Source organism: Rhipicephalus sanguineus, unplaced genomic scaffold (genome assembly GCF_013339695.2).
Source record: "Rhipicephalus sanguineus isolate Rsan-2018 unplaced genomic scaffold, BIME_Rsan_1.4 Seq10967, whole genome shotgun sequence".
Lineage (NCBI taxonomy): Eukaryota > Metazoa > Arthropoda > Arachnida > Ixodida > Ixodidae > Rhipicephalus > Rhipicephalus sanguineus.
In genome coordinates this window covers 175518-201306 of record NW_023614315.1, presented here as the reverse complement: position 1 = coordinate 201306, position 25789 = coordinate 175518, and the positions used below count along the sequence as shown (strand labels likewise).

General features: G+C 47.7%; 1 protein-coding gene across 4 annotated transcripts in view; it reads right to left on the bottom strand.

Annotated features, from left to right (window-relative positions):
- LOC119376133 (uncharacterized) overlaps window positions 1–25789 on the bottom strand; it is a 302522-nt gene that overhangs the window by 164490 nt on the left and 112243 nt on the right. For all 4 annotated transcript variants that reach the window (XM_037646065.2, XM_049411363.1, XM_037646066.2 and 1 more), the window contains exons 8-10: window positions 3659–3831; window positions 1547–1629; window positions 1446–1488 (exon numbers count right to left, since the gene is read on the bottom strand). In XM_037646065.2, coding sequence (XP_037501993.1) covers window positions 1446–1488; window positions 1547–1629; window positions 3659–3831 — 299 coding nt within the window. The remainder of the gene's footprint in view (window positions 1–1445; window positions 1489–1546; window positions 1630–3658; window positions 3832–25789) is intronic.

The window sequence follows — 25789 nt, the reverse complement described above, 5'->3', positions numbered from 1 at the left end:
TCTGCCCTACAAATCGCTTGTATGCAGGGACGGCTCTGAGCAAGTGTGAAGCTCAGCAAATGCTGATAAGATATTTTAATTTGATATTAAAGTCAATTTTTCCATGGCGCACCTCCTGACATCGACACTAGCTTGACGTCAGGCTACAGTACAAATTCTGGTGACTTCACGCAGCAGTCTGGCTAGCTGTGATGACGTCAGGTACCAAAACTTCCAAGATGGCCGCTTTTGCGTCACCAAAACATTCAAAATGGCCGCTTGTGCGTTACCAACGGAGCCACGGTGCGGAGCGGCCATGGAAACGTCACTATATATTGTGCGAGCATGTGACGAGAAGATCATACCGTGTTGTGACGTCAGGGTACAGTAGGACCCGAAACTAGCTTTTAAAAACATATTGTAATTTCTTTTTCTGGGTGCACTCGTGCTTAGCACTACCTTCTAGGCTCTTGAGGGGCTTGACCTTTCATTTGACGCAAAAAAACTACTGAAAATAGTCGTGTCAGTACCCCTTTAAGTCAAGGTGTAATTCGAACCATTTAGCAGAAATAGTTTCTTCACACCTACTACTTCTTAGAGTACGTGGTGAAAGCAATGAATGTTATCCTGTTCTAATGAAGCATCATTCTTTCACAGTGAAGCTTCAATTTACCTCGCCAGCTTTAAAGGGGCCCTGCAACACATTTTCAACATGGTCAGAAAACGCTGCCGATCGGTAGTCGAGGCTCCTGAGAACATGTGAGCCAAACATTATAGCGCAACATGCGGCCTGGAATTTACAATTAATTATCAAAGCCAGCTAGAAATCGCTCCCTCCTCTCTCGACAAATGATGCCATAAACCCAGATCACCGCGCCATAAGCCCAAACTCCACGGCCAATGGCTGAATTGAGCATCGTGGGCTGCATAGTTCAGTGGCCACTGCGGGATGGCGCGACATGCGTTTACGCTTGCTCGCGATCACACTGAAGGTAGGCCACATGAAAAAAAGAAGTGCTCAAGGTGATGACGCGTGCTGACGAATGGACGTAGCTTCTTGCCCCCTGGTTAGCCGTGGCTGCACAGCTGACACTTTCTCAATATGAAATCTTGGGAAAAAAAAGTATTGCCCAATGCATCTCGTGTCTTACCGAAAGCTTAAAATGAAAATGTACAACAGAAATCGGTACACACTAAGCAGATTAAATCTTTACTCCAAATTTAGCTGCCTATAAGCAAGCACTACAGTGAAACCTTGTTATAAACATATATTCATTACTTTGTCCTATCTGATTAATATATGTTCGTTATGCTGAAGTTTACTTATACACTAGTTCAAAGGCTTACACTAAAGAATGAAAAATTGCCCTCACATAACAATGGAGGTAAGCTCTGATAAGCTTGCCTCCGTTGCAAAAAACATTGCAACTAATGGCCTAATATAGCAGAAGGAAAAGTGAGCTTACCCCGGTTCGCTGAGGCTGCCCATGGCTGCCACACGGTGGAGGCCTGCAAAAATATGCCGGGCTGAGCAACGTGGCCCACAAGCACAGGGCAAGTGCCTCACCAGTTTCCAGGTCCCAGTGGAGGAGCACGGTCGATGTGTAGTAGCTACCCTTCCCACCCGGGAGACCAGTGAGCACCGGAAGACTGCAGCAGCAGAACATCACACTGTAGATGCTGCTCTCGTCTAGGAACGTTGACGGGCTCGCACAAAGTGGCAAAGTGAGCGGCTACCAAGTCTTCAAAAAATGCCACAAGTTTGCAAAAGTTTACAAGGGGGCTCTTGAATCCATCTGATACGGTACGTACGCAACGAAAACCAATGAGAATTAAGCCTTTCTAGGAATTTCTAACCGTACCAATTACCGTGAAATTATCACTCTCAGGCAGTGCTTCCTTGTGACAACCATAATTCTACGAAATGCCACCTCCCTTTCTACCCTTTGACGCTTTCTTGTTCACTGACTGTTCCCTCTTTCCTTTTGACTCACCGAATTCGGCACGCCTTCCCTCCTCTTTTTGTTTGGGTCGAGAGAGAGAGGGCCACTTGGTGGTCGAAACGCTGGCTCACCCATTTTTCATCTCTACCACGTTTTTCGTGATACGGTGAAGACGGATTTAGCAAATTAGAGGACATTACTAAGTAAATATATACTTTGTTAATTCTAGAAATTATTTTGCTAAGAAAGACAACTGCTCTGTCGCCACGCATTTAGATAGCAGCTCCCGAGGTAAGTATACTACTTGGCTTCCTGTCTGGCAATATACTCGGACGAAAAAAATGACTCGCAAATGAGGGATTGAAAAATTGTCATACACCCATCTGCAGCACCAAGCTACGAAGGAAATCCGTATGGGCTTCTGAGGGAAAAAAATACATTCACAGTTCCCAAGCAAAAGGGGCTTTCTTTGCCTTTCATGAATTTTCCTCCTCTACAAAGTGATTCACTACAGCAAGAGGATTCTGCTCTTGAGCATGAACAAGCAAGCATTCATAGAAGGCTGGAAGTGATGCAGGGAATGTCAGATGAGTAAAACAGCCAGTCCCATGAAAGCACATTAGACTGCTTCACATGATAGAATGAATTCACACTAGGATACTGCCATGATCGTGCACTGCATTTCCAAGATGCGTTAGCAGTGGCCCTGCAGCTGGTTGCAGAGACATGCTGTTCGTAATAGCAACCCTGCCTGCTCTGGATCTTACAATAATCAGATGAAGAGTAATGCAGCCCGATCCAACCTTCATGGGACATGATGTTAAATTCACTGCAGAGAAGATAGTATCAAGAAGACTATTACACACAATTGCATAAAACAGCGTGGGGAGTTGGGCTAGTTGGTATGAGTTCATTCTGGTCGAAACTGCGCAATAGGACGGGACACGAAGAAAGGCAAGACAAACGAGCGCAACCTGCGCTCGTTTGTCTTGCCTTTCTTCGTGTCCCGTCCTATTGCGCAGTTTCGACCTGCATAAAACAATACAAAAATTTAGAATATCTATCAGGCCAGTCAGTGCTAGACACACCACAGTGACCAACAACACTGGGGCAACATTAAAAGATTCTAATGAGCAGGCATTACATGGCAGTTGTGCCATGCTACTGACTCTGCTGTGGCTGAACAGAGAGGCACGAAATGTTATGGCAAACACCTTCTGAGAGCATGTGTACGATCTGGTAGTGGAGAGTTACTTTTGACCACCCGGTACATAAGCGCGCCCAGAAGTACATTTTTGCACGCTAGTTGTAACTGTGCTGCGTGGGAGGACACTGCCAACGTTTGTGAGCACCAGGATACAATTGCATCACCACAGCAAGCATTCAGTAGCACAGGTCTTGCATTACAACAAAGCCAAATTACTGCATATGGAGACGGACACACACAAGGACACCATCCCTGTCTGCTCGGTTATAAACAGCATTGAAGACCAGACATGTTTGAATCTCTGAAGCTTTACAATTTCCTCCTCAAAGGCAGATGAACCTGCACCACCTGCGTTTCAGTCATCTAGGCAGAGCCCCTTCTAAAGCTGTGTAGGTGGCACAATGGCCCTTATATAAGCTTCCTAGTGCTCACAAAAAATAAAACCGTAGTGTTTCTTTCTTTTTTTCTACACCATAAGGGTGATTGTGTCACTAACAAGTGCTTAAGCTCACGTAATGCAGCCACCAACCGTGAGGCTTCCATAAGAAAGGCCAGGAGAAGGGTGGCCTGCGTCCCTTGTGACGCTCCTGCTGCTGCGCAAGCATCGTAGTCCAGCAGCCCCTCGTAAGCGAGGCTATGCTCGGCACACATCTGCTGGGCCAGGGTGTCGGCCACCAGCTCCAGGTCCAACACAGTGGCATGCTGCACAACACTCCGTTCATTGGATGCAGTAGTAGTGAACTCCACAATTTCAGTCACACGAGAAACTGTTCGTACCGTCATAGCATAAAGATTACACTGCAAGATTACGTGCAGCAGCAACATTGTGGCAGCCTTTCTACAAACGTTACCTAGTGTTCCATTTAAAGCAACACTTTCTTCGTATGGTGTCACACTGGGTTGCAAAGTACTATGGTGGGTATAGTATGTATGTATATTGTTACGCGCCCTTATTTTTTTTAGTTTGACGTGATCGGGGTTCACCCAAAAAACCTGTCACCACCACTTAGCAGAGGCCGCGTCACAATGTTAAGGAAGCTTTGTGACTGTTTCAGATTGTTCTCTTAAGATTACACGAAGGATGAGAATAGTCAAGTTTATTCGGGAGCTTACACGAACACTGGCGATAACGCTGGAAAGTTGAATCTCTGATGTATAAAAGGCGATGCATTCCACCAGTGATCAGATTACCGACAGCCAATGACTGTGGTCGCTGTTGTCAGTGTATATCAGGTATTGCTTGTACTTTTGACTTTAGGATGCGAAGCAGCTTAAGGCGAGGGCTTTGTCCATCTCTCCCGCGGCGTCCACACCCCACTGCGCATGCGCGTCCCCTCCCCCTCTCTCTCCCCTCTTGCGCGCCTCATTCTCTCCTGCGCAATGCCGCGATGAGCGCCAGCGCATGCGCGTCCCCTCCCCCTTTCTCTCCTCTCCTACGCTCCCCCCTCTCGCGCGCCTCATTCTCTCTTGCGACGAGAAGGCAGCAGAGACGCTTCCGCCGTCTTGACGTGGCCGATGGCCAGGAACGGCCGATGGCCGCCTCTGCTTCTGTGGCTCTAGGCGCGGGGCGCTCGTGCTCTCCTTCCCTCGCTGAAGAATCCCACGACGACACCAATGGCATGGACTGCAGAGAGGCAGACGCACATGATCTTGCGACTATGCGGGAGTCGAATACGTCGGGCGCCGGCAGTTCCACGCAGCGGGAGCTGGATGGAAACTGGATGACAGTGCTGATTCTACGCCAGAGGAAGGCACAGGCTCGAGAACGCAAGAAAAAAAATTACACCATCTCCCACTCAAGCGAACCATCTCCCCACTGCTTCGCATCCACACATGGTTCCCTTGAGTGGGAAATGGTGTAATTTTTTCATTTCCCGGGCACAAGCTCGCCCAATAAAGAGTTTCGTCTTTTACACTCCGACTGGTCGACCACCCGACTTTACGTGCTGGACGCACAGGCCTTTGCATCGACCGCTCCTGGCCTTTATCAGCGAAACTGAACTCTTTCTTTTTATTTAATTTATGCCGTAGGGCATACTGGCGCCAATAAAAAAAAACAAAAAAAAGACTGCCGCTTTCTTCAGCGTCATAAGCACGAGACATATGGTGGAAGCGCTGGTTCTTTCATGTTCCGGACACCTATGAAAAGCTGTGAAGATGATGCCTAAGACAGCTGGAATTGTCAAACTAGCTGCAGGCAGCAAGGACTACAGCCAGAGTATGGGCTCCTTCCCGAAAACACCAGGCAGCCCAAGGCCTCAACCGCAGCGACCATGGCAGCAGCTGTGCCTCATACATGAATCCTGTTCCAGCAACCCAAGGAATCTTCCATGGAGCACCACTCGAAGACCCGGAAAGCTGGCTTGAAGCAAACGATAGGGTCAACGTTTACAACAAGCGGAGCACGAGCTACGCCATGTCTATTTCGCCCTGGAAGAAGCCGCTAGGACATGGTTCAAGAACCAAGAGTCACCCATGACAATGTGGGCTATTGACACTCGACCTTAACGAGTGTCATCCACAAGGAGAGGGCAACAACCTCTCACTTATTCAGCAGGCGATCTTCATTGTTAAAGAAGATCGCCTGCTGATCGCCTCATTGTTAAAAATCGCCAGGCATTACTGAAAAGGCTAGTATTGTGCAAGTCATCCTGATGCACAAGAAAGACATTGTAGCTTGTTTCAGAAAATCACACACTTGCTCTCCATGATCCTGAAGTCGAGAGAAGCTCGCTTCAAGGGATCTATGGAAGCGGTATTCATAACTTCTCCCCATTGCCTCCGTGGTATTTTTTTTTCACAATATTTAATTAAACAACGTATGAGGATTGAGGCTTCCCGTCGCCATTGCGCGGGTTTTTCGCCTAATCGTGCCGATCCGCGTGTCCTATCATGATTCTCCCCTCCTCCGCCGTCCTACGGCGTTGGGCGAGCGGGGATGACGTTAACCTCCCTCACCCCGGTGCCGGTTCCGAAAATTTGGCGCCGCGCTCGAGTCTCGCGAGACGTTTCACGCGGCGGGGGGGAGTCAGAATCTCTCTGGACAGCGTGGGGTAAGCACGTCATTTTCTTTCCCGTCCGTCGGCTCCCTTTGTTCTTGGGGCTCGCTCGGACGGAGTTCTCCAACGGTGCCTTGCACGCGCGGTGAACGCTTACTTCCCGTTGCCCTTTCCGAACGCTAGGCCGAAGAGCGGTGCGGTGTTTCGCGCGTGGTCATACTACGCTGAAGCCGTACCTTTCGAAGCCAACGGAGCGGAGTTTGCCCTCGCTTGAGCGATCCGGCCCTGTGGTCACTGATCGTGAGAGTACGCAGCGTAGTCGCGAGGGACCGTTTCCCTCAGCGGCGTGTCGCCGTGAGCCCTTTTGCCCGCGGAGACGTGCTAGCGGCACCCTTTGTGTTGTATTTTCGCCCGTGCCATGGTTAAGCCTGCTTTTGCTTCTCCCGCCGCCTTTGGGAGCGGGCATTGTACTGCGTTTGTGGCGCTGCCGCAGGCAATAAAGTGTTGCGGATCTCGAGAGCAGTACTGTGTACTAGCCGCGCTGCGCTCGGCGCCTTTGTTGCGCTGGAACGCACATGTGCAGCGGCGCGCTAGTTCATGCGAGGCGACGGCAAACTCGGCCCTGTGGCTCGCTAAGTCCGAACCCGTGGCCGTACTTCTGTGAGGTACGTGCATGGGTACGTGCACACTACACTGGCGCCCAACGCGGTATCAAACGCTCATTAAGCCTTTAACTGAAGGGAGGCGCCACTCATTAGCACAATAGTAGCGACCTCTACATTAGCGAGTCAGTACGCCTGTGCGTTTCGGGCTCGCCGCAACATGTCTGCTTCGCGGGATTTTTGTCCGTTGACTTTTCTGGCGGACGCCGCGTCGCACGAGAATGAGGCCAGTGCCTCTGTCGAGGGGCACCTTTGTGCGTGTCGCAACCATCGCAACCCCACTGTGGTGGCGAAGACACGAAGCGCCTGTCACCTCGCTGTGGAGATGGAGCGTCGTTGCGGACCATAGAGTTAATATACTGACTCTAGAGGAAAAGCTCCCCATAGGGCCCATGCATTGAAACCTATAACCGCATGGGTTCCGCCATGATGGAACAAAACGATCGTTGCCAGCGTTGCCAGACCCTGAGGCGCTCGCTATATTTGACGGTAGTAATCAGTTTTAATCTACCAACCTGAGCCATTTACGCGCTGTTGAGAGAATATCAGCTGTGTTTTGATGCGTGAAGCCGTGTGTTAGTGTACGGTTGTCTGTGCAGCTGGTCCGGTTGATAACAGTTAAAATTTCCACCTGTTTGTGCATGGTTTTTACTAGGCACTCCCTACCAAAGTTTCTCCGTTCGCTGGCACAAAGGTCACTCGACAGATTCGCAGCTCGAAGCAAAGTCCGTAGGCCGTGGTCGCGCGCTGATTCGACTTGCAATGGCGAGACACCTGTATCCACGTTCTTTTTTAGCTCATTGCTGCCGTACTTCAGCGCAGAGAGCCGTAAAGCAGAAAAAATCACAGCATATCCACGGGGTGAATGATGATGAGTGGGGCGAAGCTACGGAGGGAATCATCTGAAACTCTTCCGTGAAATGCGCCCAGTACATAATATAAAGAGTGTGAAACATCGTGTATATATTAAACATCAAACTTTTATTGTACTGTTGGTTTACGTGGTCCCTTCATTATCACTTGTGATCGGTGAAATGCAAGGAAGAAGTCCGCTCCCGAGCGAAAGAGCGCCAAGAGCGACCGCATTCCCCGCTCGCCCTGTGCGAATTAAAGGCAAGGCTAGAGGGAAGACAGGACGCGCGTTCCACGACGCGAGGTCGGTAGCATGCCCAACGAAAGCCAACGGAACGCGATCGTGCAAGTGCTCCGGCTTCGCATCGCCTCATGGTTCCATTTAGCGTCCCAAAACCAAACATATTGCTCAAGGTGTGCCTTGCGTTTTTCGTAGAAATAATTTCTTTATCATGTACATTAAGACGAAAAGTTGAAAGCTCACTAGAGTGTATCGCCCGCAAAGTATGTCTTTTAGTATGATTTAACTCTCGTACGGCAGGGTCCTCGCGCCGTTGCCGGTCCACCTCGCCCGTTGACGATCGGGCGAGGTGGCTACATGCAACTACTACTACTACACTTTAAGAAAAACATCTGGCGTTCTTTCGTTCTGCTTTTACAAAACATCTGGCGTCTTTCGTTGGTTTATTTCATCAATCAACGGCGTTTTGAACAAAATTTTTATTGTTTAATCACGCACAGGAGAAATCTCACCAGGCACTACCTTGGAGGTAAACAATGGCTGCTAATGGCAATGAGAGACAGAAGTCGGCTTTTAGCTAACACTTACACTTCTACTTCTACTAACGTTTCCTACTGGAACATGCCAATGGCTGCCAATGGGGAATGAGAGACAGAAGAATTCGGCTTTTAGTTAACGCGCACGCTGCGAATTTTTTATTGTTCAACAACGCACAGGAGAAATCTCCCACCGGCACCACCTTGGAGGTCAAAGCGTAAGACTTGTTACTCACTACTACGACCACGACGACTACGAGGGACGAACGGGTGCCGCCTTAAGGAGCTTCGCCCCTAAAATGTCGATTGCAGCATGCAGCGGCGAATGTGAGTGAGACATCTCCCGAAAGCTTCAATCGAAACTAAAGGTACACGGCCCACGAAGCTTTATCGCCGTTAAAAAGTACGAAAAAAAAAAATCGGTTGCGACTAGGTCGTACATAACTTTCAGGGCTTGTCTCATCTCTTCTTTGCCGTCCGTCCTGGTTTGCACTGATGCACTGAAGTTTCCAGCTCGAAAGAAAAAAGGGCTGTCACATGAAGTCGAGTGGTATGCGGCGACAGAAAACGCACACAACGGGACACTATGACAACTACGAGATACACGTCGCGAACGAAGTTTCAGGGGCTTTAACACGACGCGCAAACCGGCGCATCACACTCTAAGAAAAGATCGAGTAAAAAGGGCGTCTTTTTGTCCCACAACAATAATCGTCATCTGGCTTGCTTGCGTTTCCTTTCTTGAAAACTCGGCGCTGGCCACTTTCCTGCCAAGAATGCTATGTCACGCTGATAGCGCGCATGTCGATCGTGACCGGAAAGTGCCGGGCGCGCGGCGATAGTGCAAGGAAAGGAAGGCAAAATAAATGACGATTATTGTTGTGGGACAAAAAGACGCCCTTTTTACTCGATCTTTTCTTGGAGTGCACGCACTCGCGTACTCGCGAGTGTTGATATGGTGGTGCCATCTAGTTAACCAGCCTGCAAACGCCCCTTTCCGCGCGCAGTAAATTGCATAAATAGCCGCCGTATTCTTTCGTAGAAGTATTCAAAATAAACACAAAACAATATCCGCAAGTTTTTAATTGTGCAGATGCTTCTTTAGGATTGATATGTGATGGCAAGAATGACAACGTTCCAAGATGTCAGCGTTCTTGTGGTTATAGGTCTCGCGGCCCAGCTTTTCCTCTAGAGTCAGTATATTAACTATGTTGCGGACTGGGCCCTTTGCCCTACCCGAATGGGGCGCTCAGGCCCCTTCGACTGCTGCAGTACCCTTTGAAATGCGCGGCAGTTCGACGGCACAGCGCTTTCAGTCGGTTCCCTTTGGAATTGACGGGGCGCAGGCTTTGGCCCTTGCCAACTTTTGCCCGCCGTCAGCCGTGCAACCGACAGTTCGAACGCACGCTGAGCAGGCGCCTGTATTGTCGACGGTAGCCGCCCCAAGTGGCAATTATGTTCGACAACAGGCAAATCCCTCTAGAAGCCTTTTTTGCTCTGGGAATGGCACGCAGGGCGGTAGTCCTTTTGAAACCGCTCCACTGATCCACCGCTCCAAATGGTATCACAAAACTCCGCAAGTATGCTACACTTCAAAGCACATGTGTACCTTTCAGCCACGTGGTGGCCGAACAAACAAATAACAAAAAACCCAAGCGACTGTCACACAGAAAACAGTACAAAGTTGTAAGCCCTATTAAGCTTCAATCTAGTGGCTTATGTACTCATATAACTAAAAAAATAAGCTCGAATCATGCAAAAAAAAAAAAAAACTTATCTGACGCTGTCATTCCGAAGCCCACGAAAAACACGTCCGTCCTTTCTGTTGTGTCGCGCGACCCCTGGTTGCATGCTAAGACTCCAGTGCTGTTGAGCTCTCTATTCATGCTACTGGGCGGAGCTGGGTCACTTCCATGCCTCTTTGCTACGACCAATCCGGCGCGGCCATGTCGGCCATGTGACCTGTGCCATGTGATGTAGGGTAACGCTGACCAATAGCCATTCTTCCCCCTCCTTAAAAGCACCTGCAATAAACGCAGGAGAGCAGCAGTGATGCCAACCTGGATCTAGGAATATTTTGCCTCTTTCAGGGCTTTGGCGTCTTTTTATTGAATCTAGGGATTTTTCAAATGCTGTGGAAATGTTACATTACGCAGCCTTATGACAAGCGTTAAGGAGTAATAACGCATTTTCAACCAGAAAGCTCATAAACAACGATAATTTTCGAATAACAGAGAGCTGAGCTAGTTGGTAAGTATTCATTCTAAAAAGACAGGGCGTGCAAACACGGACACAAGAAAGAAGTCAGGACACCACAAACGCCGACTAACAACTTAAGAGACGCACAACGGCTGAAAAGAAAGAAAGGCGCGAAAACTTATCTGCGCATGCCCATGCAACAGGCGAACCTATCAATCCGGCACGCGTGGCGGTCTACGTGGAAGATAACTGTTAAGGCATTTGATTTCATCTTTATGCAAGTTAATCGATGGTTGGCTCACGCATGCGCTACCACTATTCTCAATATGCCATGCTTCAATCATCAGGCGCGTTTCTTCATTTCTATGACGGTACAACACTGCGCATTCATCGAATTTTGGCGTGCACTTACAATCTCGACAATGTAAAGATAGATTAGAAGGTGAGCCTCCTGTTAGCGATCTCTTATGTTCCAACAATCTCTGGTTAATGCATCGGCCCGTTTGTCCTACGTAGAAACGGCCGCAGCTGAAGGGACCTGTGTCGAGAAGAGGACCTGTGTCGAGAAGAAACTCAGGCCAGTAATTTCAGATAAGGAAGGGTATTTTGTAATTATGCCGGACAGTTTGTTCTATGAAAAAGCATTAACAGCCATAGAAAAGAATTTTAGGACGGTAAAACTTAAGCCATCGGTAGTTAGGCAATGTGCTGTCGACCTTTTTGTTAAGACATAATCTTGAGAGAATAGCTTGTAATGTCAAGGAGGCTAAATCACTTACTTTAGAATTGTTTTTTTCAGCCAAAACACATAAGAACGAGATCCCATTTCGAGCAATCGTTTCAGAGCAAGGCACCTGGCAAGTCGCAGTATCTAGTTATTTGCAGAACTGTTTAACCTCTTTGAGTTTTTCAGACCCTTTTCGTATGCATAATTCTCAGGCGCTAGTTCAGTTCCTCTCAGAGGAGAACCCCGGCTGTTGTAACGCTTTTAGTATGGATATTGAAGCCCTGTATTATTCTTTGCCGCATGAGGACTTGTTAAATTGTGTTAATGAATGTATTAACGAACAAGCGCACCAGATGGTTTTCACCGATAAATGTGGTGTTTCTACTGGGGCATTTCTAGAAATCCTTTCCATGTATTTAAAGTCGACGCTTGTAGGTTGGAAGGAAGGCGTTTATGTGCAGAAATCAGGGATATGTATTGGTTCTAAGGTTGCTCCGGTTCTTAGTGATTTATACTTTAGCAAGATTGACAATCTTTTGGAAGGCGCCTTAGGTAATTCGGTTATTAAGGTTTTTCGTTATGTGGACGATTACTTGATCTTTTGTAGTGGTGAGGACTTTGAAAAGGTGGTAACTTCCGTGAGAGAAAAATTTGAATTAATGGAGGTGGGCTGAGCTTTACTAAAGAGGTGCCTCAGAATAATGGAATACAATTTCTAGACATTTCCTTAACGTTCCAGAAGATTAGAATAACAGAGAGCTGAGCTAGTTGGTAAGTATTCATTCTAGAAAGACAGGGCGTGCAAACACGGACACAAGAAAGGAGTCAGGACACCACAAACGCCGACTAACAACTGAAGTGACGCACAACGGCTGAAAAGAAAGAAGGCACGAAAACTTATCTGCGCATGCCCATGCAACAGGCGAACCTATCAATCTGGCACGCGTGGCGGTCTACGTGGAAGATAACTGTTAAGGCATTTGATTTCATCTTTATGCAAGTTAATCGACGCATGCGCTACCACTATTCTCGATATGCCATGCTTCAATCATCGGGCGCGTTTCTTCATTTCTATGATGGTACAACACTGCGCATTCATCGAATTTTGGCGTGCACTTACAATCTCGACAATGTAAAGATAGATTAGAAGGTGAGCCTCCTGTTAGCGATCTCTTATGTTCCAACAATCTCTGGTTAATGCATCGGCCCGTTTGTCCTACGTAGAAGCGGCCGCAGCTGAAAGGGACCTTATACACCACACTCGTACGGCAATCAGTGAATTTGTTGGTGTGTTTTACGAAACAAATATCGGTCCGCTTCTTGTCTTTTACTCGCTCATTCTTCCTGTGCACAGCGGCACAAATCTTACCTAGCTTATTGGCCGCCGTGAAAACAACATTAACGCCGTATCTACTTCCTACTTTCTTTAGCCTGTGAGATACGCAATGAATGTACGGTATACCTACGACACGTTTCTTCCTATCGCTTTCTGCAACCATGCTTGGACTTAACACAATAGACTTCTCTAAACGTTCAGCAACCGTGCCCACTGCATCACGAGGATACCCTACATCTAAAAGACGCGTAACCTGTGCGTTAAAGCTATTACTCATTTTGTGCTCACACGACTTGGTGAGGGCTGATTTAAGGCAAGACATGGTGATGCCGTTTTTTACAACCTTCGAGTGCTTCGACGAAAAATTTAACAGCGGTTTCGAAGATCTAGGAGAATACTGCCAGCACACGTGGTTCTTCTGGACGTTAAGGAAGTGTCTAGAAATTGCATTCCATTATTCTGAGGCACCTCTTTTGTAAAGCTCAGCCCACCTCCATTTAATTCAAATATTTCGCTCACGGAAGTTACCACCTTTTCAAAGTCCTCACCACTACAAAAGATCAAGTAATCGTCCACATAACGAAAAACCTTAATAACCGAATTACCTAAGGCGCCTTCCAAAAGATTGTCAATCTTGCTAAGGTATAAATCACTAAGAACCGGAGCAACCTTACAACCAATACATATCCCTGATTTCTGCACATAAACGCATTCCTTCCAACCTACAAGCGTCGACTTTAAATACATGGAAATGATTTCTAGAAATGCCCCGGTAGAAACACCACATTTATCGGTGAAAACCATTTGGTGCGCTTGTTCGTTAATACATTCATTAACACAATTTAACAAGTCCTCATGCGGTAAAGAATAATACAGGTCTTCAATATCCATACTAAAAGCTTTACAACAGCCGGGGTTCTCCTCTGAGAGGAACTGAACTAGCGCCTGAGAATTACGCATACGAAAAGGTCTGAAAAACTCAAAGAGGTTAAGCAGTTCTGCAAATAACTAGATACAGGGACTTGCCAGGTGCCTTGCTCTGAAACGATTGCTCAAAATGGGATGTCGTTCTTATGTGTTTTGGCTGAAAAAAACAATTCTAAAGTGATTTAGCCTTCTTGACATTACAAGCTATTCTCTCAAGATTATGTCTTAACAAAAGGTCGACAGCACGTTGCCTAACTACCGATGGCTTAAGTTTTACCGTCCTGAAATTCTTTTCTATGGCTGTTAAGGCTCTTTCTGAGAACAAACTGTCCGGCATAATTACAAAATACCCTTCCTTATCTGAAATTACTGCCCTGAGTTTCTTCTCGACACAGTAATTAACCAAAGAAAGGATAGGATCAGAACACTTGAGATGCATATTAGAACCCTTGATGCTAGCAACGCAGTCTGAAATGCAGTGGGAACGCTCTTCTTCAGGAACAAGTCTAGTGATTGTGCGCGGCAAACTTAGTGATTCTTAGTGATTTATACCTTAGCAAGATTGACAATCTTTTGGAAGGCGCCTTAGGTAATTCGGTTGTTAAGGTTTTTCGTTATGTGGACGATTACTTGATCTTTTGTAGTGGTGAGGACTTTGAAAAGGTGGTCACTTCCATGAGCGAAATATTTGAATTAAATGGAGGTGGGCTGAGCTTTACAAAAGAGGTGCCTCAGAATATTGGAATACAATTTCTAGACAATTCCTTAACGTTCCAGAAGAACCACGTGTGCTGGCAGTATTCTCCTAGATCTTCGAAACCGCTGTTAAATTTTTCGCCGAAGCACTCGAAGGTTGTAAAAAACGGCATCGCCATGTCTTGCCTTAAATCAGCCCTCACCAAGTCGTGTGAGCACAAAATGAGTGATAGCTTTAACGCACAGGTTACGCGTCTTTTAGATGTAGGGTATCCTCGTGATGCAGTGGCCACGGTTGCTGAACGTTTAAAGAAGTCTATTGTGTTAAGTCCAAGCATGGTTGCAGAAAGCGATAGGAAGAAACTTGTCGTAGGTATACCGTACATTCATTGCGTATCTTACAGGCTAAAGAAAGTAGGAAGTAGATACGGCGTTAATGTTGTTTTCACGGCGGCCAATAAGCTAGGTAAGATTTGTGCCGCTGTGCACAGGAAGAATGAGCGAGTAAAAGACAAGAAGCGGACCGATATTTGTTTCGTAAAACACACCAACAAATTCACTGATTGCCGTACGAGTGTGGTTATAAGGTCCCTTTCAGCTGCGGCCGCTTCTACATAGGACAAACGGGCCGATGCATTAACCAGAGATTGTTGGAACATAAGAGATCGCTAACAGGAGGCTCACCTTCTAATCTATCTTTACATTGTCGAGATTGTAAGTGCACGCCAAAATTTGATGAATGCGCAGTGTTGTACCGTCATAGAAATGAAGAAACGCGCCTGATGATTGAAGCATGGCATATCGAGAATAGTGGTAGCGCATGCGTGAGCCAACCATCGATTAACTTGCATAAAGATGAAATCAAATGCCTTAACAGTTATCTTCCACGTAGGCCGCCACGCGTGCCGGATTGATAGGTTCGCCTGTTGCATGGGCATGCGCAGATAAGTTTTCGCGCCTTTCTTTCTTTTCAGCCGTTGTGCGTCTCTTAAGTTGTTAGTCGGCATTTGTGGTGTCCTGACTTCTTTCTTGTGTCCGTGTTTGCACGCCCTGTCTTTTTAGAATGGATAATTTTCGCTTTGCTGATTTTCATTCAAAAGAGCTTTGGTGTTCTTCTGGGCCGAGTGAAGGCGAGATTATTGTATGCTGATTACTGAGGGGAAATGAAACTCTGTTGTCGTAAGTGTTAGTGATGCACGCGCGTATCATCATGAACTCCCTGTGCGAGTGCTGCTCTGCGAAACAAAGAACTTTTGTCTTGTAACGCACATCACAGTGTGCCAAGTTCACACTCGCCGCTTGCCTCCACCGTGGAAGGTCACCACGTTCAGTAACTTCCGGACCTGCAGACCTAAGACTTCCGGACTGACAGTTCTGGACGAGTTGGTGCGGATTCATTGGTATGAATGCGGCGTGACGGAAAAGACTAAAAGACTGTTCGTGTGTTTTCAGTCTTTCCGTCCAACCGTTTTTATTAGAGCGAGATTAGTGACAAAAATATTCGGCCAAATGTGAAGCTGGTCGAAACTGCACAAAACGGCGAACAGCCTGTAAAAAAAAAAGGGGGGGGGGGGGGGGGCAGTACATCAACTACCAATCATGCAACGCTGATTACAAATGGTGAAAATTAGAAATTGACTGCCACTACCTCGAAAGCTGGAAGCACAAGAAAGGCGCTACAGACTTGCACTTGACCCGAACGATCACATCTATGTAGGGGCGTAGCCAGGGGGCAACCCCCCGAAATTTTTCGATCTTGCATGTGCATATATACACGCACACATACAAACGCACGCACGAACGTACAAAAAGGATGCTTGAACGCCGCCCCCCCCCCCACCCCCGAAAAAAATTTCTGGTTAAGCTTCTGCATCTATGCCTTCAATGAGCGGGCAAAGTGAACTTGACAAATCTGTCTCTGTAGCAACTCGCGCCTTCTGCAAGCGCTTTATGTACAATCACTTCCCAGAAGATGTAGAAAAAAAGATCTTCAGTGGCTGTTAATATGTTTCTTTATTACTTCCAATAAAATTCAGAAGAGTTGCGCCAGAGAGCGAACTATCCTTATACTTTGTTAAAGGTGAATTAGCCTGAATAACGCCATTTAAAAGTCAATGTAGGGATTTTTATTGCAATCTAACGTATTTTCGGGGGTCAATCTAGGGATAAAAGGTTGACTTAGGTTGGCATCACTGGACAGCAGTCTCCCGTCGTCACTTTACGCGCCCTCCCGTCGTTCGGCCTCTCCGTCGGCCCGCCGCGGGTTACGCCGCGCTCCTGCCCGACACAACAAACGGCGAAGAGGTAGTTGAACCGCTACGCTACTACGACAGGCGACGCCAGGAAGAGCACGACGTGACATTTACTTGCGAGTCACATTTCTCCTGCACGTCGGTGCTTTGTCCTTCCTGCTTGCTACATTGGCGTCGACCTGACTTTTCTTTGTTCCCGCTCCGGCTTCCTCTACGACGCCACTTTCCTGCTCGAGCCTACTGTATACCTCCTGCACACATGGCGGCCCTTTTTGCCAACCTTCCCCCATTCCTCGACGTGCCCGGCAAGCCTCCTATTCTGTGGCAATTATGGAAAAAGATTTTCCAGGTACACCTGAAGGCGGCCGGCGGAAGCGGCTGGGAGGACGAAAGACTCGCGTCAGCACTTATCAGCGTGCTCGGCATCGAGGGCCAGCGCAAATACTTCGCTGCGCAAGAGCAGCTTGGAGCGGAGGCGGATGGCGCAGTTACGGCGTCGGGTTCGGGCACGGTGCCAAAGACAGAAGCGGCGACGGCAACGGCGTACGACACGGTGCTCCAGTTTTTAGACGGGCTTTTCGCCGAGACAACGAACGTGCTAGCCGAGCAGCACCTTTTCACGAGCCGTAAACAACTGCCCGGCGAATCGTTTCTCGACTTCGTCACTGCGCTGAAAGAAAAGGCCCTGTCATGCAAGTTCGGAGCTACCTGCGACGACAGAATGCGTGACCAGATAATTCATGGGGTCGCCAACGCACATGTACGGGCCAAACTACTGTCGTACGGGGAAGCCCTGCAAAAGGCAGAAGCTGGACGCGACTTGGAGGCGCTCATTTCGGAGAAAATGAGCGGCTACTCGGCTCGCACTCCGGTTACGGCGGCAGCATCCAGTGCGTCGCAGCAGCGGCTCAACATGGCGGGTCGACTGCATCGCTGGCCCCGCATCTGACTCAACATGGCGGTGGCTTCCCCCACAAGTTGGTTGGCCGCATCCAAGATGGCTGCGCGGGCTCGACGGCACTGGTTCAAGACTGCGTTCGCTGCCAGCAAGTGCAACAGCTTGCGCCCAACCCTCAAGTCGGCCCCTGTTTTCGCTGCGGCAAGTTAGGGCATTTGGCGACTTCAAGAATTTGTCCAGCCAAAAAGAAAATTTGCCAATTTCGCCGTATCAAAGGGCATTTCGTGGCAGTCTGCCGTAAACGACAAGCGTCGGTGCAGGAAGCTGCCCCCGTCCAAGACGCTGACTCCGGCACTGCCACAATCCTGTCCGTGCAAGCTGCACCGACTAGCCCAAGGAACTTGCGCATCCATGTCGTCGTCGAAGGACATAGCCACATGGCATTGTTAGTGGACACCGGAGCCACAGCATCGTTGATGACGAAGACGGACTTCGACACGCTTTTCGCTTCGAAGCATCGCCTGTTGCGAGCGTCAGTTCACTTGAAAAATTTTTCGAAGCACCGTATACCCGTCCTGGGCAATTACCGCACGGACTTGCAGCACCATGGCAAGAGCGCCTTTGTCACCTTCTACGTGACAGCACACGGCACTTCACTGCTGGGGCTCGATGCCATCCAGCAGTTGGGACTCCTGATCGACGGAGCAACGTTGACGTGTCGTCTGGCTACACCAGTTTCCTCGCAGCTTCCTGCTGGTGTACCTCCGGGGTTCGAGCACCTGCCTGGCCGGGCCAAGAGGCGGCAGCACATCGTGCCAGTGTCTGCCAAGCTGCGTCGGCTGCCTCTGGCGCTACGGCAGCAGGACGCCAGCGAGCTGCGCCGGCTCCAGGACGACGACGTCATCGTCGACGGCCGCATTCGAGATTCGATATCAGCAACCAGGTGTTCCCTGCACAGGCCATTTGCGGTGTCCCTGCTGTCCAGTGCAACTCTACATATGCTGAAGCGCAGCTTCACTTGCCTGCGACCCAGTATCACCGTTGGAACTTAGGAGGAAAGTCCTCGGTATTCCTCCTCACCTACAGTCAATGCACCAAATTCCAACGCGGGGGAGGGAAGTGATGCGAATGGGTCTTCAGAATCGGCTCACGGCAGCCGCAATCCGCCAAGTTCTTCTGGAAGAGATGGGGACAGGTCTTCGAAGTCTGCTCCCGACAGCCGCCACGCGCGAAGACTTCCTGCAGGGCCTGGGTCACATCGCCCACAACGGACGCATAGCCCACAGCTCTAGTGCGCGTGTTCAGTGAACAGTGCAAGGTGGCACTTGTGTTTGGTGTTGGCGAAGTGAATTTTGTTTTCTGTTGTGATGTGTGCACCTACAACTGAACTTCTGCGTTATTGCAGGTCTCATCTCAATCGGAACTCGAATGTGAATTTTTTTAGTGTTTGCTGATGTAGAACAGTTATACTTCAAGGATTGTATAAGGATGCAATTCTTCCCAGGGCGGGACGATGTTGTGTTGCGCGACCCCTGGTGACATGCTAAGACACCAGTGCTGTTGAGCTCTCTATTCATGCTACTGGGTGGAGCTGGGTCACTTCCATGCCTCTTTGCTACCACCAATCCGGCGTGGCCATGTCGGTCATGTGACCTGTGCCTCGCTGACAAATAGCCATTTTTCCCCCCTCCTTAAAACCACCTGCAATAAACGCGGTAGAGCAGTCTCCCGTCAGTCTCGCCGAAGCTTGGTCTACGCGTCGTCACTTTACGCGCCCTCCCGTCGTTCGGCCTCTCCGTCGGCCCGCCGCGGGTTACGCCGCGCTCCTGCCCGACACAACACTTTCTGCAACGCGTACTGCAGCAGTTTTGTTAGTCGGTGCTCTCGCAATCAAAGCAGTCGGCGGCGGAGAAATCCCGTTGGTGCATGTGGAAGCTACACTACTTCGATGAGCCGACGCACGCTAACACGAAGCGAAAGGCAAAGAACGAACTGCGTCAAGGGTGCCTCGGCGATGCCAGCGCACCGACGCACACCGAGACGTTTTAACCATGACCTCCGATATCGCGCGCAATCTCGGAGTAAGCGCTAGTAAATGTCGATCGTGAACCATTACTTATTTTCACCTCTCACAGACGGCGGCACCGCTTCGTCCCGCCTACCTACATCGCCAACAGAGAGCACCGTGCGAAAGAGAATGTGTGAAAGACATAAGGCGCGTTCGCGCCACGTCCTGCATCTACCGAGTTAGCTTAGACGGTAGGGCGACGGGCGCTTGCCGTCGCGGCTGCAAGGTCGTGGGTTCGATTCCCAGCTGGGGATCTTTTTCTTGGTTTTTTTTCTTTCTCACCCGTTGGCGTCCATTTTATCAGCGTCATATCCGTGACGGATGTACTTGGTGGACCCCGGCATAAAACAAAAAAAAATTCTTTCACTTCCATTTGCAGAGTGGAACACAACAGTATGACATACTAAGACATTGGGGCGGTTGCGATAGCCTGAAATAGAAAATAAAACGCGAATACTATCAAAACTCGAGTGCAAGTATCGAACCGGCAGCACGGCCTGACTGACAGACTGCCTGCGGAATACGTACAGCGGGGATGGAAAGACACGCAAACGTGCGGCATCTGCATTATTTGCTGTTTCGCATTTATTTTGAAGTGGTTATAGCCTGGATGATTGATGAAAAGACGACATCATCCATGACACAATCAAAGACCGTAGCATCTTTTTATTGCCACCCCGGTTAGAGCGTGGTGGAAACAGCGCGCCGCTATGTTCGCTTTTCGTTCTATGCCCCTGTACCCGTGAAAGCCTGCAAGAAGCACAAATGCAATTAAACTCGGGTGCAAACACTAATTCGCGAGGTTTGTGATACGCGCGGCCGTTCAGCGCCAGCTTCCCGTGGATGGATGGATGCTATGAGCGTCCCCTTCATAACGGGGCGGTGACAAGTGTGCCACCACGCTCGACAAAAAAAAATCCCTTCACTCTTCTTTTTCGTAGTGTTGGCCTAGTGTTTCTACTTCAATTAAATCTATGTTACTACAGAGAAAAAACAAATTCTCAGCCTAGTTCTCTGCCCTTTATGGCAGAATGTCCTTATTTTTTTTTTCAATATTTATTTTTGTCCTTTCTCTCTCATTTTCTGCCAGCAATACTCTAAACGTCTCTTACTTATTTCAATGGATAGATGGATGCTATGAGCGTCCCCTTTATAACGGGGCGGTGACTTGTCTGCCACCAGGCTCGAAGAAAAAAAAAGGAAAGAAAAGAAAAAAAAAGAGAAAAAAAAAGCTTCCTTGTTTCATGTTGGCCTAATACCTTATCTACATTGATTAAAGCTATGTTATTATACGAAAAAAAATATAAATTCACGGTACATCTCTCTGCCTTAAGAGGCAGAATGACCTTATTTTTCCCCATTATTTATTTTTGTACTTTATCTCTACTTTTCTGCCACCAATACTCTAACCGTCTCTTACTTATTTCTATCGCGGACGTGTTCAGCTTTCCATTGTTGTCCCTAAAACCCATGGCTTCATGTAGAGTCGTGCCCACACGTATACCTGGGTGAATATCGCAACATTCAATCAGTACATGTTCCACATTCAATCAGTACATGTTCAATCAGTACATGGATGGATGGATGGATGTATACGGCTGTGCCCTTTAGATCGGGCGGCGGCTCACGCCACCTAGCCATAAAGTTAAGTACTATCATGATGTACTGAAGGATTGCATTTCACTCGTGCCTTGATTGTATCCACCAATCGGTTAGCCTCCTCCTGGTTATTTCTACTCGTTTAAAGTCTATTTTGCCTTCACTGTCCCTAAACCCCAATGCTTTGAAAAATTCCGCGCCATTATCTTGGACTGTAGGGTGAAGCCCTTTACTATAGTGCCTAGAATATACCTTTACAGAACATTATCAAATATTCAGCCGTTTCCTCCTCCTCTCCACACACACTACATAACGTGTCTGTGCCTTCGTATTTGGCTCGGTACGTCTTGGTCCGCAATACTCCCGTCCTGGCCTCAAAGAGCAGAGAACTACCCCGAGAATTATCGTAGATCTTTTCTTTTGCAATTTCCTGCTTGAAAGTTCGGTAGGTCTCCAGTGATGATTTCGTAAGCATCCCCATTTTCCACATGTCCCTCTCTGTTTCCTTCACCTTCTTCTTGACCGATGTTTCCTTTTGGCTTGGTATTCTGCTGTTGTCTAAATACTTGCTTGACAATTTTCGAGTTCGCTTCCTCCATTTAGTATCAACATTCTTCATGTACAAGTAGCTGAAAACTTTCCTAGCCCAACGCTCCTCTCCCATTTTTCTCAATCGCTCCTCAAATTCTATCTTGCTACTAGCTTCCCTGCCCTCGAACGATGTCCATCCAATGTTACCCTGTACTCCCTGATTTGGGGTATTCCCGTGTGCTCCCAAAGCAAGCCTACCTATGCCACGTTGTTTAATTTCCAATCTTGCTTGAACCTCTGATCTCGTGCACAAGACCGCATTGCCGAACGTCAAACCTGGGGCCATTACCCCTTTCCAAATCCCTCTCACGTCATACCTATTGTAGTTCCACAGTGCCCTATTTTTCATTACAGCTGCATTCCTGTTGCCCTTAGTCATTACGTATCTTTCGTGCTCCCTTACGTACTCAGCCCCGTTGTTTATCCATACGCCCAGATATTTGTATTTATCCACTATCGCCAGCGTCACTTCCTGTATCTTATGCTCACTGCCTTCATTATCGTTAAGAATCATGATTGCCGATTTTTCCCTACTGAACTTCAAATTTAACTTATCTCCTTCATTACCACAGATGTCTATCAATCCCTGCAGATCTTCCTTGTTGTCGGCCATTAATACTATATCATCTGCATACATCAATGCCGGTAATGACTGTTCAACGTGTTTTCCTTGCTTGGCAAAAGAGAGGCTGAAGCCGAGTCTACTCCCCTCTAATTTAGCTTCTAATCCTTGTAGATACAGCATAAATAACAGAGGCGACAAGGGACACCCCTGTCGAAGCCCGCGTTGTATCTCTATAGGTTCGGATACCTGTTTTTCCCATTTTATAACTACCCTGTTACTTTTATAGATGTCCTTTAAAAGATTAGTTATTCCATCTTCCACATCTAGTGTGTCCAGTATTCCCCACAAGTCTTCTTGAATCACACTATCGTAAGCTCCCTTGATATCTAGAAATGCCAGCCACAGGGGCCTGTGTTCTTTTTCCGCTATTTCAATACACTGCGTCAATGAGAACAGATTATCCTCCAACCTCCTTCGTTTACGGAACCCATTTTGTAGTTCCCCCAGCACCCCCTCATTCTCGACCCATGTCTGTAGTCTTTCCTTTACGATCTGCATCACCAGCCTGTAAACTACTGATGTCACTGTTATAGGGCGGTAGTTGTTTATATCAGCTTTGTCCCCGTTTCCTTTATAGATCATGCTCATCCGGCTTAGTTTCCACCCATGGGGGGCTTCACCATCCATTATTGCTTTGCTCGCTGCTTCTCTTAATGCTTGCTTAGAGTTTGGACCTAATTTCTTTATTAGCATAATTGGGATGCCGTCAGGACCTGTTGATGTGCTATTAGGAACCCTCTTCTCTGCACTTTCCCACTATCGTCTACTTGCACAGCGCCACCACGCGGCAGCGTGCGAGCGGACGCTCGACGGCCCGAGGAGAGCGTTCGCCCAGGCACTGCTTGACTAGGAAGTCTGCGCGAGTGAACCGCGACACGGGGTTCTTTTGTCTTTTCACACAAGAGGATGATTTTTCTGCACGACTTGCCGTGATTAATCGGCTGAATTATTTGTTAACACACTAGTTATCGTTACGTCTGAATGTAACACTAGATACCTTCTTCCACAGACCATTCACTTGGAATCGCCATCAAACACATTCCGGTTGTGTGCTGTGGCATGGGCACTTTCTGTGGTGCTTTTGTTTAGTCTAAGATTTAGTCGGCCATGATATTAGGCTGTCGATTGCACCATCATGTTGAATGAAATCAAAAACCGACTAGAAACTAACAGTTCTCGATCATGATCAGAAATACTATTGATCAGAGCCAGGCTGGATCGACAAAGAATGCCACACCGATGTCACATGGGCCGTTTTAGTCGAGCCCAACTCCGATCATATTTTTCAATCAAAAATTGCTGCTGCTACATGGCACAGCAATCACTCATAGGATTGTGCAGACGAAAGCCTATAATTGCAGCCAGGTCGTTTGATCACGATCGAATGTCATTGGATTAAGCAAAATTGCTATACAATGTGTCTATGTAGCAGCACCTGATGCAGAGGGAGCCTCAGTCCAATGCAATATATTTTTAAGCAGAGTGGATAGAGGTACATATTCGGGATGGTATGGGTATGAAGCTTTACTCATATTTTTAGATGACTACCTTGTTTTGATGAAAGATGGTCCTGGCAGCAGCACTCTTGTGAATGTTGTGAAAACTTTTAAAGAGAAAGGATTTGGCCATGAGTTTACCTTTGGTCTACCAAAAGAACATGAAATTCCGTTTCTAGATTTGCTAATTAAGTTTGTGCCTTTAAGCTTGTGCCTAATTAAGTTTGTTTGTGCCCGAAAAGCTTTTGTTGAGCCATGATTTGGCACATTCTAAGATAATGTAGTATGGCGTAGTGAACTTGTGTATTATCAGCCCTAACCAAATCTTGCAAGCATTTAGTGGAAAAAAGTGCTTCCACCCAGACAGACTGCTTAAAATATCCTTGTGGCAAGAATAGTCAAAAGATAAAAGGACACTGGGCGTGGCCAGTGAGACTGAAAGGATAACAGTTGTTGCATACATGCATAATACAATGAAGTAAAAAGTTGGGCGAGTTGGTGTTGGTTTATGATAAACAGAGGGGCGCGATAATACGGCACACAAAGAAGAAGAGAACACGGGATGACGCGCTACTTGCAACTACATACATACAAAGAACTTTATTGAAAGACCAGAGGGACTAGTGTAAGGAAGTCCTAAGACCCCCTCAACTAGTTGGTGGCTCCACCCAGGTCGGGAAGATGAAGACCCTCCGCGATGGCCCTCCGGACAGCCAGTAGTTGCAGACCCGGGCTGTGTAAACTGAAATATTTTTATTCAGGAAAGACATATTTATACCACCATGCAATCCTATCAAACCCAACGAGTCGACAAAAAAAAAAACTAAAAAACTTAAGGTCTCGCGGTGTTGACGTACCTACAGACGCAGTTGAGCCACTGCAAGTGGAAGACCCGTTCATCATTCCGAACTCGTCGACGGTCGTAAAGTTGCTCAGAGAAGATGGCCTTGAGAACACTTCCGGATTTAGTATTGATCATGAAGACATATTATTCACTGCCTCATGATGAACTTATGACTAGTGTTAAGGAGTGCGTATGAGACAACAACGATGAAGTGAAGTTTGTGACGAAGTGCCGTATATCGGTTGAAAGTTTTTTAGAGTTACTGTTCTTTTACATTAAACACACGTACGTCGGCTGGGGGGGGTAAGAACTTTGTCCAGAGATCCGGGGTATGTATTGGACTGAAAGTGGCTTCAATACTCAGCAACATTTTTTTTGGCAAAGTGGACAACGATCTTGTAACTGCCCTTGAAGGTGTGGTCCACAAAGTGTACAGATATGTGGACGATTACTTGCTGTTGATTAGTTCAGTCAGCTTCGATAGGAGGGTTGATGACGTGCTCAGTGTGTTTGCTAGCAAGGGGTGGTGCTTGACCTTCACGCGCGAAGTGCCGAAGAATGGGCAGCTGTGTTTTTGGGATTTGCAGCTGTCATTTGCACAAAAACATGTGTGCTGGATGTTTTCCCCTAGGACCGCGAAGCCACTTCTAGATTACAGCTCGGGGCACTCCCGCCTGGTGAAGAATGGCATTGCGCTGACTTGCCTAAGATCGGCGTTGGACCGGTCATGCCCACATCTTATGTAGAAAAGTTTTTTCGCACACGTGAAAAGACTAAAAGACGCCGGGTTTCCTGATAATGCCACAGCAGGGGCTTGCGAAAAAATAAAAAGATCCATTAAGCAACGGCCTGGGACTCTTCCAGCCAAGGATGAACCGCAGGAAAGAAAAGAAGTGGCAAAAATCCCATATGTCCACTGGCTGTCGCACAGCATGAAGCGAGTGCCTTCACGGTATGGGGTTAATGTCATGTTCCCTGCAGAAAATAAGGTGGGCCATATCTGCTCAACAGTTAGTAAGAAAATAGGCAAGCCACAGCAGAGTGAAAAAAGAAGATGCGCCATCAAGCATGTAAGACAATTTGTCCCTTGCGCAAGTGGTGTTGTTTACAGA